Source organism: Pyrgilauda ruficollis, unplaced genomic scaffold (genome assembly GCF_017590135.1).
Source record: "Pyrgilauda ruficollis isolate IOZ18807 unplaced genomic scaffold, ASM1759013v1 scaffold12, whole genome shotgun sequence".
Classification (NCBI taxonomy): Eukaryota; Metazoa; Chordata; class Aves; order Passeriformes; family Passeridae; genus Pyrgilauda; species Pyrgilauda ruficollis.
In genome coordinates this window covers 7,142,160-7,161,020 of record NW_024510321.1, presented here as the reverse complement: position 1 = coordinate 7,161,020, position 18,861 = coordinate 7,142,160, and the positions used below count along the sequence as shown (strand labels likewise).

General features: G+C 36.8%; 1 protein-coding gene across 1 annotated transcript in view; it reads left to right on the top strand.

Moving 5' to 3' along the window:
• PTPRN2 (protein tyrosine phosphatase receptor type N2) overlaps positions 1 to 18,861 on the top strand; it is a 630,254-nt gene that overhangs the window by 216,717 nt on the left and 394,676 nt on the right. Inside the window, exons 4-5 of the mRNA XM_041487587.1 lie at positions 4,498 to 4,615; positions 9,409 to 9,571. Of these exons, the coding sequence (XP_041343521.1) occupies positions 4,498 to 4,615; positions 9,409 to 9,571 (281 nt within the window). The remainder of the gene's footprint in view (positions 1 to 4,497; positions 4,616 to 9,408; positions 9,572 to 18,861) is intronic.

Sequence of the window (18,861 nt, the reverse complement as noted above, 5' to 3'; positions counted from 1 at the left end):
TCTGAGGGTTTTGAGCCTTTATAATGGGGATTTTTCTGACAAAGAAGGGTCAAGTTTTACAATATAGGTTTCTGCAAATCTAGAATAATCTCCTGTCATTTTCAATGAATTTGGTATGTAAAAATGATTTGGTAGGTAATATATTGATGCAGAACTAATAATTTTATCTTTTGATTGCTACAAGAGCTGGAGGAGTCAGACAAAGGTTCTTCTGGACTTTCCTGCAGAGCCCTACTCAGCATCAGCCATGCTGGTTGGGAAAAGCATTGGGAGCAGCAGCAGGAAGATTTGCATAGCCAAATCTCTGGGCAGTGAGAAGCGTTGCTTCTTTAAAGGACTTGTATTGAGCTCTTCTGATTTACAACAGAACTCTAAACTCATAAAAAAACTTTTGTTTTTCTTGCTTAGGCCTTCAGAGGGAGGGAAATTCATTTGTGTAAGTCGAATGAGTTTAAACAGAGAAGTAGCAGATAAATATTTTCAAAAGCTGCTGTTATAATTTACATGCATTAAAGATGTGGTCAGGTATATTGGGAGAGATATCATGTTTCTCTAAGACGGAAAACAGAGTCAAAACAACACAAAAAATTGCAATTGCTTAGAAAAATTGATCAGCTGGGTGAAAGAAATACATACTTGAATTTGAGTATTTTTCAATAATTCTCTGTAACTGCTATAGCAGCAAAGGCAATTAAGCAGGTTAAGTGGCATGTTATGTTGAATTTGAAAATAATTTTTATTTCCGTTTTGTAGATGAAAGCTAACATCTTCACCACTATAAATCTCTGAAACTTTTTTCTTCACTACTTAAACTGCTTGTTTTTGATTTGATTTCAACTAATAATTCTTAGAAGAGTTGACATAGCCATTGCTGTGTTGAATATAACAGGGAACTAAACAATTTTATTATTTTTTGTAGTTGGGGTAATAATAATAATAATAATAGACTGTGATATGGAAATAAAAGACCTGGGGAGATGATATGAATGACTATGAAAGAGTGATATGAAAGACTGTGTTATATCCAGATGACCTCCATTAGATTTGACCTTCCAGTTGTGTTTGATAAAGGTATTAGTGTCTTGTCTTCAGTATCTTTGTACTGGCATTCTGCTTTCACATACATTTAGGCTATGGAGTTCCAATTAAATTTTGTTTTAAAATTAATCATTGGGCTGACACCAATGAAATGGTGTAAGGAAAACTTGTACCAATGGCTGTTTTTCCTGGAGTCTCACTACTATCAATGACCTTCAACTGAGAGTAGTTTTGTGTCCGCTGCAGTTGTCACAGTGTTTGCATCATTTCAGTGTCCGCCAGACGCCTTCTCTTCCCTTGACATTGTCCCTCTGTGGGAATTTGGGCTGGGAGAGCAGGGCCTGGGCCTTGCAGCCGCGGGGGGGATGGATAATCAGGGGCTGGGCGTGCCCCGCGCCGCTCCCCGGCAGTGACATGAAAGTAATGCGTGCACAAGGGCTCTGCTGTGATCCTGCTCAGCCGCTGGACACAAATCGCAATAATTGGGTGGCCAGGCTGGGGCTGGCGTGAGCTGTGACGGCACGGACAAAGGGAACAGGAAATCGCCATACGGCGTCATGTGCTCCTTCTCAACCTGGATTCTGATTGCAGCTGTCAGCGTGGCATTATGGCTCCTGAATGCGCTGTTTTATTCAGCGCAGTGTGGGGGAGATGGTTTTTTTGAGACTGAAACAATGCTGGAAAATGATTGGCGTGAGGTTAACTTCAGGCAGGCTGCAGTTCCCGAGATTGTTGCATAAGAGACAGTAATATTGAATTATTGGCAAGGGGATTTTTGAATTAGTTAAAATGTGTGGTTTTCATCTTTGTCTTGTCTTAACGCTGAAGTGAGTTAAAAGTGCTGGAGATACAGCTGAGAGGGCATATTCCCTTAACTCTGGTTCTTTCTAGCTCTATAACAAGTAGTCTGTTTTTCTTTCATCTATTTACTCTTTTTTTAGTGCCATAGTTACATTTTTTTATGGCATTAAGGATGATAGTCCATCTTTACTGGTTTTAAATGCATTAGGAAAGGATGTTAAAATAGTGCGGCAGTAGAAAAAATACATTGAAGATAACAACAGACATACCATTCTCTTGACCAGTGAGAACAGGCATCACAATGGTTTCATATGCTCTTTTACTGAAAACTTTGGGGTTTGTAGGCATAAAATTCTGTATTTCTCAGGATTCAGAGATTAATTTCTTATCTGTATGCAAGTACCGTGGATAAACTCTTCTTGCTTTAATTTGAAAAAAGCTCTTCAGAATAATTAAATGTATTTTTCTTTAAGGTTTATGCTATTTAATGTGTATTCTTTAGCCTTTAATAGGGTTGGTATTGGCTTAGAGTCTCAAACTGTAATAATTTCGGACTCATCGTTCATGAATTAGTAGTTTTAAGGCTTTGCTAATGATTTTAGTGCATATGTATTCTAGCTGAACTTTCTATGTTGCACATTCTCCTAAAATTGAAAGTTATCTTTGTTTTTTCTCCTTTGAGAGCTTATAAAACAAGCAGAAATGTGTAGTGCTAGACAACAGAGAAGTAAAGTTCAACATAAATACATACATATATAAATAGGTATGGACTATATCACAACTTTGTTTTAAAAATCATTTTAATTGCACTACATCAAAGTAATCATAGGTGCATGGTGACTCATTTGTGTGTGTTCACATAAAAACATGTTCTGAGCAACTTTAGGTTTAGATTTTTGAAACTATTTGAATCCATCTTCTTACATGGCATCTTTGAAAAGGTGATATTTGCATTTGAAAAGGATGAATCAGAAATAAAACCAGATTAGATAGAGACAGACATTCTTTCCCCTCCCAAGTGTCTGGAGTCATTTACTGTAGCCATTGACATCTCATACGGCTTCAGGTGAAGTGTTTCCTCAATAAACTTGAGTAACATTTTTATTTAAGGAAAGGAGAAAAAAGGATCACAAGTGGAATGTTAGAAAGCTTTTTTGTTTGTTAAAGCCTTCATGCATACGTATATTGGTTCAGATTTTTTATTATTATTTTCACTAGTGGAAAAAAAAGTTTGAGATGCAGTCCACCGAAGTCTTGCCCAAATAGGACCTTTCTTCCCCTCCCCCTACATCTTGTCTAAATCCAAGACAACAGCAATAGTTTTAATGCTTCCTAACGTTGTCTAAACCTATACTGAACCTATAGAAGTGTCTCCTCTCTGGGGTGAAAATTTAATAAACATTAATTTTTACTTCTGCACACTCAGAATTATCTCCTTTGGCAGAGAGGAGAAATGTCCAATTTAGGCTTCCTCTTTAATTCTAGAATTTAGTAAACAGGTAAATAATTCTGCTTCAATGCACTGGAAAAATCTGAAGATCCCAATGGATAAAGACCCATCCCAGATAGTGAAGTGGCCAAGTTCTGAGTTCTGCTGAGGCTGAGGATGCTTGATCTTCATCCTAAGGGTCTACCTGCAGCAAAAAATGTTGGCTCCAAATGGTGATGAAGTTTATAATTTGTACACAGAATAGGGACTGAACCAAAAATCCTCGTTCCAATTTCTAGCAACTTCCCTTCCTGTTTCTATCAACCAGATCTGACTGCCTGCATCTAGTGCTAGAGAGGATTTTTCTTTAGGTGGTTTCTTACTGGAAGATATTATCAGGACAACCATCTGGAACTTCTATCAATATTCATTGAGAGATTTGTGGTGTTGGGCTGCACAGGGGATAACAGCAGAAATTCTCTTCAGTTGTGTGATATTTAGTTATTAGATATTTACAGAGAATTGTATCAGCAAATTCTATGATCTGAAGGGTCACTGTAATATGTGAAAATCTACAAATCAGGTAATGATTATGTTTAGGATTATATCATTATTTCAAGTATAATTAGTGAGAGATTTGAAGTGCATGTACTTAATGAGTAGCCACTGTAATTTGCCTACATAGTTGTGCTTGCCCCTTGTTAAAAAGTTTTTTGTTGCAAAATTTAAATATGACTTGAATTGACCTCCATGTGTGTTGTACTAAAACTTGCAGTACTAACTCCTCAGTGTTCGAAACTTTAATGTTTCATGGGGAAAACAGAGAGGGGGCAGTGTGCTGTGAACGGGGAGGACATGAAGCAACCTTTCAACAAACAGCAGCTAGTGGGATAATTTCCATAGCTGTCCAAAATAACCCTTTTTTATCTATTAAAACTAGTTTGCAACTAGCTAAGATTCTGCTAAGACCAAAGGCTTTCAAAATGTCCTCACATGATTTACTGTCTTCCTTCGCTTGCAAGGAAGTTTCATTAGCAAAATCTCATTAACAGAATTTCATACAGAAGAGAAGAATCTGTAGTTCACTCGTGGGTTCCAACGGATTGAGTCTTTTTTCTTTTTTCTTTTTTTTCATGTTTATATAGGACATATTTTTGCCAAACTTCCGAGTTGTTACATAGGGAATCTTTTTCATTCTGTGTTTGTTTGTTTATTTCATGATTTATCAGGTTTTACCTGGCGTGATGATTACACACAGCATGTTATTGGTCAGGAACTCTCAACCATTCACAAAATCCACAGCAGACGCCCTGATGTATTTGCATCTGAAGGATCTGACACAGGAAGGTAAGTCTTCTGTAGTGTTTTTGCTTGGGTTTTGGAAAGGTTTGCAAATTATAAGAAAGAGGTTGGCCCAGAAGCAGAATTTTAAAAATCACAAAAGCCACTATCTATATGGTAAAGGTGTCCACGAGTGTTCAGGGGACAGAATGAATTAAAACCCTGGACCTTGTTCTTCTGTTTATCATCAGGTTAAGGAAATGCACATTCTATTTAAATTAAGGTGTCAGAATTCAAAGCATCAGGCCTTTCATTCAATTTATGCACTGTCTAGTGTCAGTTCAGCCATCCCTACCTATGACTGGCTTAAAAAGGCCAACTTATAGTGGCTCAGCTACAGGAGATATTTTATTCTGGACTAAGCATTGAATGACATTCTGAGTGACTAATTATATTTTCATAGTCAAAGTCTTCCAAAACATACCTATAATTTATTTGAAATCTGTAGATTCCTAGTGGTAGTTGCAAAATGTCTTTAGGAATGAGATATTCCTGCAAGTTCCCATGACAGAAAATAATGTTGGGGCATGGCTTGAAAGGTGTTGAAGGTTGACTTTGCAGTAATTGGTTGCAAGACACATCAGTAATTCTGTGGAGTGATGTGGTTGTAGTACCTGCAATTATATCATCTTCATATATAGTTACACATAAAAAGAGAGTCTTTTACCTGGTCTGTTCTGTCCTACAGGCAACCCAACCACACAAACCCCACAATGAAGTTTAAAGAACAATTAAAAATTAGAAATTTTGCTTTCTGTTATGTGATTTTAAGAAATACATTCTCAAAAGTAGTGAAATTGAAACAAAAGGGCTTTTTGTTAAAAAACTCATCATAGTGGGATAAATTTGAGCTTCTAGCCTTGATGGGCAAAATATTGAATGTTGGAATTAGATCTTCATGTACTGCAGTATGTGGTTTGCATATACTGCAGAAACACTTCCTCTCTAGATTGCTTTTTTTCTGGAAATAAAATGTAATTGATACTTCCCAGTGTCTTCAACTGTGTTTGCCTCACTTTGTTTTGATTTAATTCAGACTTTGACCCTGTATTTCACGTTTGCTGATTCAAAAGCATTTCTTAAAATCACAGCACCATTCAGAAGTGCAGTAAGGTAGAAACTTAATGTCTAAAGAAGATAGAGATCTAAAGATTACCATGAAGGTGATAACAACATGTGGTTGAATCCATAAACATGTTTTCACTGCTTAGATACACAAAATGTCAGTTTTGAATGGATTACTCTCAGTAGATGGTATCAGAAACGATCTTCAGTATCTTCTGGGGATTTTTTTTAAGAGAGTACCTAAAATTTTTATTCATGAGAGTAAGGCAAAATAGGCCACGATATCAAGGCCATATTCTGCAGTGTTCCACATTTATAGTAATATAAATTTTAAAATATAAGAAGACATAAAAAATTATTTAAGGTTTAGATTAAAAACAAATGCTCACTTTTAGGAATTCCTGTTTTTAACAAGTTTGAGATGTTTTATATTTTTAACTATATGTGTTTAAAAAAACTGCAACATTTTGTATATTGATACTTCAAGAACATCAGAATTTCAAATGAGTTCAAGTAAAGCAGTTCCTATTGTGGATAGATTTTCTGCAGTCACCAAGCTGTGCTTCTGAAAGCATTATCTTATGTGCCAACAGTTTAAAGCATTAATTGATTTTTCTGGTTGTCCATTTGCAACGTGTTTTGTAGGTCAGAGAACAGTAGGAAATCTGATGTCTTGTAGGTTCTGATCAAGTGTGTTGTATGTTCAGTGTGCTCAGTGTGCTTGCTAAAATCTTATCAGATAATAATTAAATAATTTAAAAAGCAACTTAGAGTAGGTATCTAATTATCAAAGAAACATTATGTCAGGAAGACCTTTTATTAAGGGTAACGTGTGTAATAAGACAATATGAAGTCATACTAATGAGTCATTAATCCCCACAGAGCTGGTGAGAGCAAGAAAATAGACTCAGACACTTGAAAGGTAAATTGACTTAGGCTAAATTAGTGCATATGAAATCTGATGAAACAGAAGACATGGATTTCATCTCAAAAAAAAAATGCTGAAACTGGGAGTTTGATTTCAAGATGAAAGTTCTTTCTTTGTTGGCTAACTGGAGTGTATGTGGTATTTCCTGGGTCCTTATTAAATTTCAAAAAACCCTCTCTTGAAAGAGGGCTCAAGATAAAGGAAAAAAGTCCATTCTGCACAGAGGGAATAAATGTCAGTTGTGTTCATTGGTGCAATTAGGCAAAACCACAAACGTTTCCAGCAAACTTCAATGTATGAAATGGGGTATAGTATTATTTCTGTAATAAAACCATCATTAAGTCAGTAATAAGATACTCTTAGCATTTAAAAGGGAGAAATTTATTCTAAAATGTGTGGTTTCTATTAATTGGGAACATTCCAGAAATAGCAGAGGTGAGGTGATTTAGACATTTCCACAAAAAAAAGCTTATAAAATGCTAGAGTTTGTAGGAAGTACATAATTATTTTTGTAGATAAATAATTATATATGGTATTGTCTTTATACTCTTAAGGTCGTTGTATGCAAAGTCATCTTTCAGAGCAAATTAGAACTGAAAATACTTCCAAATAAGTGCATAAAAAGAACTCATCTGACAGTCATTTCTCCTACTCACCAAGTGCTTTTATGTATTTGTCTTTCATCCATTTTCCAATATAAATTTGTCATAATTAAACTAAATATTTTAATTTAGTACCAATAATTGGTCAGTTAATGCATACTTATTCCTGAGTTAACAAGGTGATATAGTGGTGAACTACAAAAAATTTTTTTAATCTTTCAGATGTATTCATAGTATCTTATTAAAGTTGTCATCAAATGAAACATAAAGCTTTGTATTCTTTTACATTTTAATTGTTTAAATGTTTATAGCATAAAATATTACATCTAATGTGGAATGTAAATATGAGTGCAATTATTGTCTCCATAGAAAAATGGGAAATCTTAGATCCCAGATTTTACTTCAACCAACAGTGACGGTGACTATATATTGTAAATAAAGGTTTGAAAAGCCAACCTAAATCCTGTCCTTTGTCTGTGCATTCAGTTCCTATTCAGTTCCTGTTAGCTCCAGTGGAAATCCTTGGGGCAGAATTCGTTCTGGGGTTTTGTTTTGTTTTTTTTTTCATTTTCCATTCCTTTTAAAATTAGTGAAGAAATTAGAAGATAGATGTTGGAATTAATCAATGAATGAAAGGTGAGTGTTGACAACTGGGATCTTTCCTATGAAGAGAGCCTGTTTGGATTAGTTAATCTCTACTGAAGCAGAGAGCACAGTGCCCAGGTTTTTCTGAAACTGCAGAATAGTTTTGGTCTGGCTTTAAGCTGAAAAGGAGGTGGATAATGTTACCTGCATGTCCACACTCCATCAGAAGGCAGAACTTAGAGCTCTGGAATGAGAAAAAAATGCAAACAGCATGAGAAGGAGGCAAGACTGATGGTAAATTATATCAGGTTTGCTATAGTGCTCTGTGCAGCAACCCTTCTTTTTCCTAGAGTCTGTGTCCCTGGTGGGAACCTGCTGTCATACACTGGGGAGAAATGGAAGATTTTTCTGGTGTTTCAAAGTGAGCAAACCTGTGAGCACTGTTGGTTGCAGTGCCACCACAGTAAATTAGATTATTAATTACATTTATTAGTGTTAAATTAGTAGGGACACACATTTGGTACAACTGTGAGCATGGAAGGAAGTCTGTTAATTTTTGATTAAAGTATTATAATTAAACCCCAGCTTTGGAAAATATATAATGGTGCTCTCTCAGGCTGTGCCTCTACATTAGTGCCAAGATGTGGGCTGGTAGAATAAAATTTTATTTACAGTGGCACAGAGATGTTGAAAGTGAAATTCATTCACTGAACTGTAAAGCTCTTCCACCTGGAATTCTTCTTCACTGGAGAAGTGTGTGGGCATGTGAGTAGGAAATGGTGACACCAAAAGGTGATTTCCCTCAAGCAGCTTCACTCACAGGGAAGGAAGAGGCTGGGAACTTTCTCTCTGCTTTCTTGCACAAGGAATGAAATAGTTACCCATGCTGACATTTAAATTATCATCACCATTTACGTGTTGTTGAGATAGATGAGGACAGCTGGTAATAATTCAGATTCATTGCACACAGCACTCTGAATCCCATATAAACACCTCCACACTGCCATCATTTAATCTCATTTCTAGCTTTTCTTTGCAAATGTCACCAAAATCTGTCTAAACCACTCAGGAAGCACCACTATTCTGTGAATCCCAGGCACATGAGAAGATCAGAAGAGATATTTGTTCCATCTCATTATTCCCTTTTCAAGCTTTTCACTGGAGTTTACTTGCTCCATTATTTCTGCATATCCAGTAGTCTTTCTTCTATTCTTTGCATTAGTGCAGGGCAAATTTGGCATTGAATCTCATCATCATTCAGCAAGTTTTTTAAATCTTAGAACCATCTCATATTTCTTTGGGGTGCAATCTAATCATGTGCATTTTCTTTTTACAGGCATTTTCTTTGCTTTTGAATACGGCTTTGCATTGATGTGACATTTTATTTGATTTACTCTAGAATCATTAACTTTGATGCATGAAATAAATTGTTAATAGTGCAAGATTTTTTTGACTGCTTTTGCTGAAACATTGAATTTTCTATACTTTTGTGATTGCTAAGCTTTTGAGTGACTTTCCTGTTATGTATTGAACTACAGTGGCTTGCAGTGCCTTTTTAGTTGGTCACTTTGTACATTGGACAGGCTGGTAATTTTCTTTTCCTTGCTTTTCCTGTGCAGGACTTTGGGACAAAATGAAGATAATGAAAGAAATTATGATGTGGAAAATAATGTGAACTTGGCCAAGTCTCTTCAGCAATACCTTAAATATCTCAGAATTCTCTCCCAGTCTGCATCTAAAAATTTGTATCCAAGGAAGACAAGTGACAAAGCTTCTGTCAAGGTAGTATTTTTTATGTGGTTCTTACATTCTGTGATTTTGGCTTCCTTTTTCTCAGAGTTCTCATTTTTTTGAAATTTCCCCTCTGTCTGAAGACCAAGCATTGTTTTTTACTGTCTCCTCCAATTGATTATCATAAGTGCACTAAGTTTTCTCAAAATTAATCACCTTCAGCATTGTAAATGCTTCAGCTCGTCAAAGCTGGAGCATTTTAGCCTAATTAGGGATGCATTGCATGTGGTGAAGAAGGAAGAGTGGGATAAAGCTGGTAACATCTTAACTTGCTGATCTGAAACTCTGAACCTGAACTACTCTCCAAAAACCTGGCTGAACTATCATGTGAATTCTTGCTGGTGTTTGTGCTGCTTAGGGTACAATTCATATAATTTTTGAGCAGATTTTAATAATGGGTCTGACAAATTGTGCCAACAACATTTCGTACTTCTTATTGATCATAAGGAAAGCCTACAGTGACCAGTTAAGGATCATATGTATACTTAATAAATGTACAGATAGCTGGGAAGATAAAGCACAACCATTAAATCTTGAGTATTGACTATGTAAAAAACTACAAACATGCCTATTTGAGAACTAAAGCATTTTTCCCCTTCCTAGAGAAAATCTGTCTCACTTTAAGGTGCAACTTGATAAATTTATTAAAAATATTGGATTAAGGGGTCCCATACAACAGGCCCTGTATCTTTTGTTCAAAAATCAAAGAGTGCACTCTTTGATTTTAAAGAACTAGGCTGCTGTTACAGCAATCCTTTACAAGAAACTTTCTTTGCTATTTCAATACAGTATAAATGCAAAATTTGCCAAAAAATATGCTGAAGTTTTAGGAAAAATATCAGGTGAAGAGACTATAGTGCAAAGCCAAACTGCTTTAGTTTAGTTCAGGGAATAACTCAGAGGCACCAAATCTGCAACAACAACTCCTGGCAGCAGCACCAGTTGTAGCAACCATTTAGTCATGGTTGTTATTCTTGTCAGAAGCACAACTTCCCAGATTCTGACTGACTTATATACACTACTTGTGATTTATGCCACATAAATCTCATCTGGGGCAAGAAGAGCTTTCAGGCAGTGGCAAGGCAGCTCTGAGGAGGGATCAGGCACCACCTTGGTGCTGCTGTTCCTCCACTCTCCCCTCCTGGGTGCTGGCTGCAGTGAGGATGCTCTGTTTTGAATCACTGGCTTTCAACAAAAACTTGCTTGAGAAATATTTCAGTGGGTCTGGTGTTGTCATGCAAGTTCATAAATAATCCATATGGCTGAGACCTTCTGTGGGGAAGCCTGCTGTGATAACACCACCCACCAACCTTATCGAGTGTTGCCATGGAGATGGGTACTCTGAAGCCTGGGGGAGTGGGATAAAGAGGAGAAAATCTGGAAGTGAAGCACGTATAGGAGCAAACTGTACACTTCTATTTACTAAGGAGCATTTTGAAACAACAGACATTGAGTCAGATGTGTTACCTATAATTGAAAGTGAAAAAAAGAAGAAAAGGACAATTATTTTAAAAACTAATGATCAGCCATGAATTTTAACTGCTCCTGGAGATGTTTCGCTATCCTCGGCAAATAAAATCCAACTGTTCTTGAAAAAGCAAGAGGGACATAGTATTTTTATTTTTGTTCACTGTTTTGTTAGTGAAATAGCATTTAAACAAGAGACAAAACCAGAATTTTTGCTGCTCCAAGAAGCAGAAAAAACCCCATAAAATTTAAAAATTTGAAAAGAGAAGGCGGGAAAGTAACTGAATGAGCTACCTCAGATATGGTTGTACCACTTGAAACTGGAGATAACTACCTTGTGCACTTTAATTGCAAGCTTCAACAAAATATTGGTACCTTATTTTTGTACTTAATATATAGATTACAAACCCACATTAATAATTGTAGCAAGATCTGATCTTTTAAACTTTCTTGTCCTTTTCTAATTAAAATAAGCACAAGACAGAGGTACTTTACCCTACCTAGAACTGCAGCTTTTGGTCTTTGCCCTTCTTAAAAATAATTTTCTTTCAAGTATTTATTTACCTCTGTTACTTCATTCCTGCTGTTGGGGAGCAGGAGATGTAACACTGCTTTGGTTGCTTTGATACCTTACGTGCTGTGAAGTGTAGCTGATCTTGCAGATATTTAGTGCTTCTTGACAGACTTCCTGCGTGGATTCAGGATCCAGCCTGACATCAGAGGTCTCTGGCCAAATGTAAAATAAAGGAAGATAAAAGATAAAAAGGTTTTAAAATATTCCTTATACTCTGAAAGTGTTATTTCGTATATTCACATGATTATATTTTACAAACTTTCAGTCTTCAGTTGCCCTACTGTCTTCCACTTGTATTATCAGAATAAAACTACAGAGATTCAAAATTACTGAATAGACACCAAACACCCAGTTATGCAGGAATTTGTAAAATAAAACATCACAAAACTTAAAGCAGGTAACTCTTTTCCTATTTCCCTTGCTCAAGCAACTTTGAGCTTGAGGCTTGATACAACAGTGACAGAAATAACACCAGTAAACTTAAATCATGTGATTGACCAAAATTCTTATGGTGTCTATTATGTACTGCAAGAGCTTCTTCAGGTGATTTTTGAAGCACTTGAAGTTCATCACTAACTTAGAATTATTTCTCAGTATACAGGCAGTATCTACTGCAGGCTGTAATCTAGCCAGCTGATAGTGACTCTGCCAGGAAATAAATAGTAGCAAATCAGAAGTTTGATGTGTCTGTTTCCTGAGGGTTACAGTTGTAGAGAACATTTCACTTTAGTTGAGCTGAAAAGAGTTGTTCAGGAAATGGGCACTTGGTGGCATTTGTTACTTAAGCATTAGCTAGTGGGATTTTGTGTTTGGTTTTCTTGGTCTTCCCCACACACACTTTATGAAAGGGCTTTATGAAAGTTTTACCATTCATAAAATGCTGAGTTATCAGTCTTTGTGATTCTTTTCTACCAAACCTGGATGCAGTATGGGAAATAACAAATAACCAGGCACGTATTTTAATGAGAATTGGTTTATTTTAGCTACAGAGGCAAGAAATGCAGAGGCTTCAAATCACGTGTGAATTGCCCTGCCCTTCTCCACTCCAGCTGGAACAAACCCCTCTCATATCAAAACACTCAAACCCCTGGAAAACCCAGTGCACTGCTGGCATTCCTACAGAAACTGAGGCTCAGGGTTTTGTTGGATTTGGAAGACAGCAGGTAGCTGTTATTGCTAAAGCTCAGAGGTTGTAAAGGAGAACTTGCTGCCTTTGCTGCTGGTCTGTGTGCCTGTATTTGAATAGTTATGGGAGGTTTTAATTGTGCTGCTTTCATCTGACTGAGAAAATGTTTTACTCATCACAGAAAGAGAACTTATTTGAAACCTGATCCACATGTACTTCCTGCTGGACAGGCTGTAGGAATTAGGAAGTTGCCATCACACTTGTGCTGTGGCTGCATTTCTTGTTGCAGAAATCTCGTGAAGATTTCATGAATCTTCAAGCTTGAAGATTCATGGAATTGCTTTTTCTCCTTCCTCCTGACTTGGCCTCTGAGGGTCTCAGATAGGTTTGGTCTTATCTGCTGCTGAGGTCTTTGTCAAGCCAATGTGACATTCAGGTCCTTGTGAGTAGGATGGGGGAAAGAGAAAATTATGTCAGATACATTAGGAAATTTAATGAATTTTCTGTTGTTACTGTTTCTTTGTGTTTTAGTTACATTCATTTTCATGGTAGACTTCTTCTGTAGATATTGTGATTATAGAAATCTCCACATCTTAGGTATTCTTCTAAATTTTAAAGCAAATATTTCCGGGAAAAAAACCTAGAATCTTTACATCAAAGAAGGGGCTAATAAAGTTAAAGGCCTTTTCAGAATCATGAGGGGGAAAACAAACAGGTAAAGTGATGGGTTAGTGCCAGAGAGTTGTGGCTCAGCAGTGCAGTGCTGCTGAAAGGGGAGAAACTGCACATAAAAATCATATAAATTATATAAACTAAAAATTTATATGTTTGCTGACCTAAAAAAATCATTGTTTGAATCTTTGTAATTGATCACCAAAAGAACTAAGATGTGTGATAACTATTTGAAATTATTATTATTTATTTTAGAAGATCTGAGTGCATGAGTGCTCAAAGATGTACTCTGCAATTATCTGCAAATAATAATTACTGTGGTTAACTAGTAAGAAATGACTTTATTTAACATTTTCACCTGGTACTTTAATTCAAAAAAACAGCACCCTTATTTATCTAACACTGATTTAAATACAGGACTGAATGAAGTTCATCAGAATTTTGACAAAAAGTCAAAAAACATCCTGCAGTGTATACATGTAAACTCTATTTATAATAAGGTAACATTTAATTTTTCATATATAAGGGATGATATGTAAAAAAATGTAATTCAGCTGTGCTTGAACACTTTCATAAAAATATTTCTGAAATAATTGTTTAAGGAATGTCTCCTTGAAGCTACAGAATTGCCTCTCTGTTGGCATACTTATGCAATGATATCTGAATATTTCCCAAGCACTTGTGTATTCATTTACCTGCAGCCATTACAAAGTAGGGAAGAGCTAATGGCCCTACTTCATAGACAGATTAGACAAATTTTCTGAGGTCATGCAAGAATTTTTTGATAAAGCACAGACTAAAAGCTAAGCCTCAAATCCCAGGAAAGTATTTCATCTTTCAGATCATTCTCCTCTTTGTGGCTCTTCATGGCAAAATAGAAACATTAAATCCTCCTAAAAAAGCCAAAAAACACTCGTACACAAAAAACTCCAAACTAACCAACGAGAAACACCACAAAATCCAAAACCAAACTAAAACAGCCCTAAAACCCAACAAACAAACCCGCATAAGCACTGGAGCAGAAATCATTTGACTGTATAAAGATGTCTCTATTGGTGCACATCAGCCTAAACTGAACATTCCACGATCAATGGAGGGAAAAAGAGAGTTTTCAAGTTGTGATTCATCTGCTTTAAGTATATAAAATGAGACTCTGTAATTTCCATCCTCTTGGCCATTCTGCAGGAATCTGGTGTAGATTGCAATTTTTTCTGGAAGGACACATTTAAAGCTCAAATAGAATCATGGCCAGAAAGCATAGTAAAATTGCAATCCTATTGTGTTTGGCATAAATACACAGTCTGGTGATCTGATATGACTTGTGATTTATTTTTTGAACAAATAATTTAGCAAGGCAGCATTCAGTGCTAGTAACATGCTCAATTCTTAGATCCAACCTGTGCTTTTACTTACAACCCATCAGTTTATGCAGAATATAATGACAGAGTTTCAACATCTAACATAGAAACCACTATTTCCCTTATCACACAGGTATCTCGAAAGGATTAATTATTTTTTCAATTATTAGTAGATGCAAGTGCCATAGAAATGTTATTATAAATGATCTGTGTCAAGTTTTGAGTCTTATTTAAAAGGGCAGTTAATTAATTTCTAGTAATTCCCAGATGAAACATAGATTGATATTTTTAAAATATCAAATACTGACTGAATAATAAGGTTTAGTTCTTTATCAGGCCTTTCCCTTAAAAATCAACTTTTTTTTCCAAATACCATGTGTTTGGATTTCATTTCTGTAATTTTTCCTGCAAGTTTGCTGTTTGTCTTGCAAATATTTACTCTATGTACTTCAGTACACTGCAATCAGTAAACAGAAGATGATGGAGCTGATACAAATTTTAAAGTGCATTCTATTTTATTTTTTCATTATAGTTATCAAATGAGAGGGTAGAGCTCACAGAAATTTAAACTTAGTTTATCTACCTCCATGTAAGCATATTGATGTAGACATTTCAGGACAGTGGAATAACAATTTATTTTATTTTTAGTATGGGAAAAGACCTCAGCTGACCTCAAGAAGTGGTCCAGCAAATGGAACAACCCCATTGCTTTCAATGGGGTTGTAAAGCAACGTTGTGAACATCAATCCTGCAGGTCTCTATTCACTTGCATTTCTTAGCATAAAAGTATTTTCCAGATTCACGTGTTGGAGTTATAAATATATTGAATTGGTGTTAATGTGCTCAACTTTTGGCAGATGAAGATCATCATGTTTCTATGAAAATCATCTTTAGATAATGAGATAACTCAATATACCAGCATATGCCTACAGAAAATGTGTTTAAACATCATTCACTGAAACCTTGAGTAACAGACTTATTGGCATATGAGCAAAATGTTCTCAGAAAAGGGAAGCTGATACACCCTGGTGGATCTGTCAGCACTGATCACCAGGCTGCACAATTTCTACCATCACTGTGGCTTGATTGTCACACTTTGGTTCCTGCTGGTGGTGTCAGGGAGCTCCTGAATGGAGTGGCCTGGCAGAGGTAAAGATGCCCCAAGCCTTGTGTGCCCATGTCCAGGCAGTGGCCAAGTGGAGCAGGCACTGCCAGGAGGCGCTGCAGGACACAAGGTACAGAACAGAGCTTCCCACCCAGGAGAATCGTTAGAAATGGAGTTTGTTGAGAAGACAGTACAGACACGAGACACGGTCAGACAGGTCCGTTGGACAGCCTGCTTACATGCTGCCATTCCAGACTATTCCTTTTTCCTAAACTTCCCATAGTGTGCCTCAGACAATGACAAGATGGCACCCAGAAGGAGCCTCACATCTCTTAAGGAGTCCCACACCCCTGCAAACATTAACCCCTTTCAGTCTGCAGGGTGATCCAGAGCGCTTTTCCCATCAACCGTCTGGTGGGGGGCACTCCTGGACATGATGGCTGATGGCTCACTGTGATGGCCCCGGATGGAGCCAGGGCAGGAGTTCCTTGCCATCAATCAGGTTATTGGGGGTCATCCACGCTTCATTTCTCCCAGGTGCTTTATCTTTTATGTGTAGAGACAAGCCATGTATCCCAATGTGTAGAACTGAGCTTTTTTTGTTTATGATGAGCCAATTGTGAATGCTGAGGAAAGACCACGCACAACTCCTCCTACACAATTGGAAACGTTGTTTTAACCCACAGGATAGAGGTGTGTCAGAAGTAAAGAGAAAAAACAGCAGTTGTGAAAACTGAAGGCAGTAAGTTACTGATGATATTGATGATAAAAATTATCCATGTAGGAGACTCTGTTGTGGATAGTTGAAGGGTAGGCAAGTGGATATGATCATTCCAAAGAATGGCTGGGGACATCTGAAACTAAAAGGGACATCTGAAACTAAAAGGCTACTCTTTGATTCAGCAATCAGGCAGTGCCCCTTTTCCTGGGGCTTATTTTGGGAGGTCACATGAGTACAACAGGTAGCTCCCATGTAGTGAGTTTGCATGAGGCAAGTCTGTGAGTCACAGAGCATCTAGACTGTGTCAGGTAGAAAAAACTAAATTTCTTTCACTCCACACAGTGAGTTAAGGTATGAGGTAATTTAATTTCTGGTAGTCTTTGGAAAATGTTGTTTTTATCCCACCATAAAGATGGACCTTTGAGTGTTTGTTGTGATTTTATCTTCTAATTTCAGAGACCATAATGCCAATATCTCAAATAGGCACAGTAAGGTAAGAGTTGTAGGTGGAATCATGCTTCAACCAAACATAGGTGGTAACAAACATGGGTTAATATCTGCAAATGCATCAAACAGGAAAACATAAATTGAGGGTAGAAGATTTCTTCATTATGCATTTCATTTTTGCTAGCTCTATATGCCTTCTAGATGTAGCAAATGTATGTGCAATAAAGGAAGCATTTTGTTAAAAATTTGATTCCATCTTTCTGCACGTGGGCAAAACATGCAAGTCAATCTACCCGTTAGTGGATAAATTGAAGGGCATTATGTTTTATGTATCAAATCCTGCACCACTCTTTTAATTTGTATTTTTTTTAATAAGACATGTTGTTTATAGACTTTGGCATAGTGTGTCTGCAGAGTGTAATTTAATGCACCCTTCTGTGAATTTTCATGCAGAAAATGTCAGTTAGTTACATACCTAAACTATACAAGCTATTGCCCTAACAATTCCATCTTCAGAAAGGTTAGTGTGTGTGGATTCTTTGTAACGTGTGAATTATTGAGATAGCTTATTTGAAAGGTGGTGAAGGAGAGGGAAGTCCTGTGCAGATGGAGAAATAAGATTTGTTTTTAAACTGAGGGGTTTATCAATTCAGAATACTTTTCAAAGGCTTTGTATCAGTGACATGAGATAATTGAACAGAGTTTTACCAATTAAAAATGAAATGTTCCTCATGGTAACCAGTGCTTGTATTTCAACCCTACTCAGTATAAACCATCTATATGGTAACTAGTGCATTTTTTATTCTTGCACATTTCACTTAATGTTGTCTTGGGGTGGGGTTTTTTGTTCTATTACTGGCAGTACTTCATATGAGTCCTGTGTAATTAATCCGCAAATGTATTTTCTTTCAAAAATTTCTGGCTCTGTGTTTCCCTCTGCTCCTCCATAATGTTAGAAGATTCTCCAAAGGCACCAATATGGGAATTTACGTTCTTTTCACTAACCACAGACTATGCTATTTAACTTTGACATTAATCAAACTAGCAATGTCCATGTTCAGGAGTGGGTTTTGCAAAACCCACTTCAAATAAGATAATCACAGTGCTCTGCAATTGTTATTAATAACTTGAGATGTATGTTGTCTCTGGATTCTAAATTACATATTATTGATATTTTTTTCTATATTTTTGTGTAAAAATTAGGTGCGTTTTTTCCCATACCACTTAGGCAAACCCATAGTTTAGGATTGCATTTATCTGTGCTGCAATTTTACTTGGATTTCGTCTTGCATGTCACATGTACTTCTGGTGTTTTGTTTGAGATGGGAGCAGCAGGAAGGGGTTTTTTTTCTCCTGCAGGTGGGAGATTGCCATACAGCTGTGAGACCCCTTTAATTAAAGTCTGAGTAAACTGCATCAGAAGGGCTGCTGTCTCAGTGAAGACAGCTGAGCTATCAGTGCTCTGCTTTAATTAGAACTTTTAATATTTCATCTCTTACTGCCCAAAGTGTGACCTGTCAAGCTGCTGAGTGGCTGCCCCTTCCTGACAGAGGTGCAGCTCTGAGCCCAGGAGTGGCACACACTTAAATCCAGTTTGTGCATGATCACTTGGTGGGTTGGTGGTCTTTTCTTTGTTGGTGTGCTCCTTGTCTGCAAGAACAGTAAATCACAGATCTGTTCATGCTAAAGGGTATTTGGACTTGTTAAATAGCTCATCAGAAGCCAGCCCACATCTCCTAATCTTTCACATGGTTTGGGAGTGTCCAGCAGTTTCTTCCCCTCTAACACTTACTAGTAAAGCTTGAGACAAA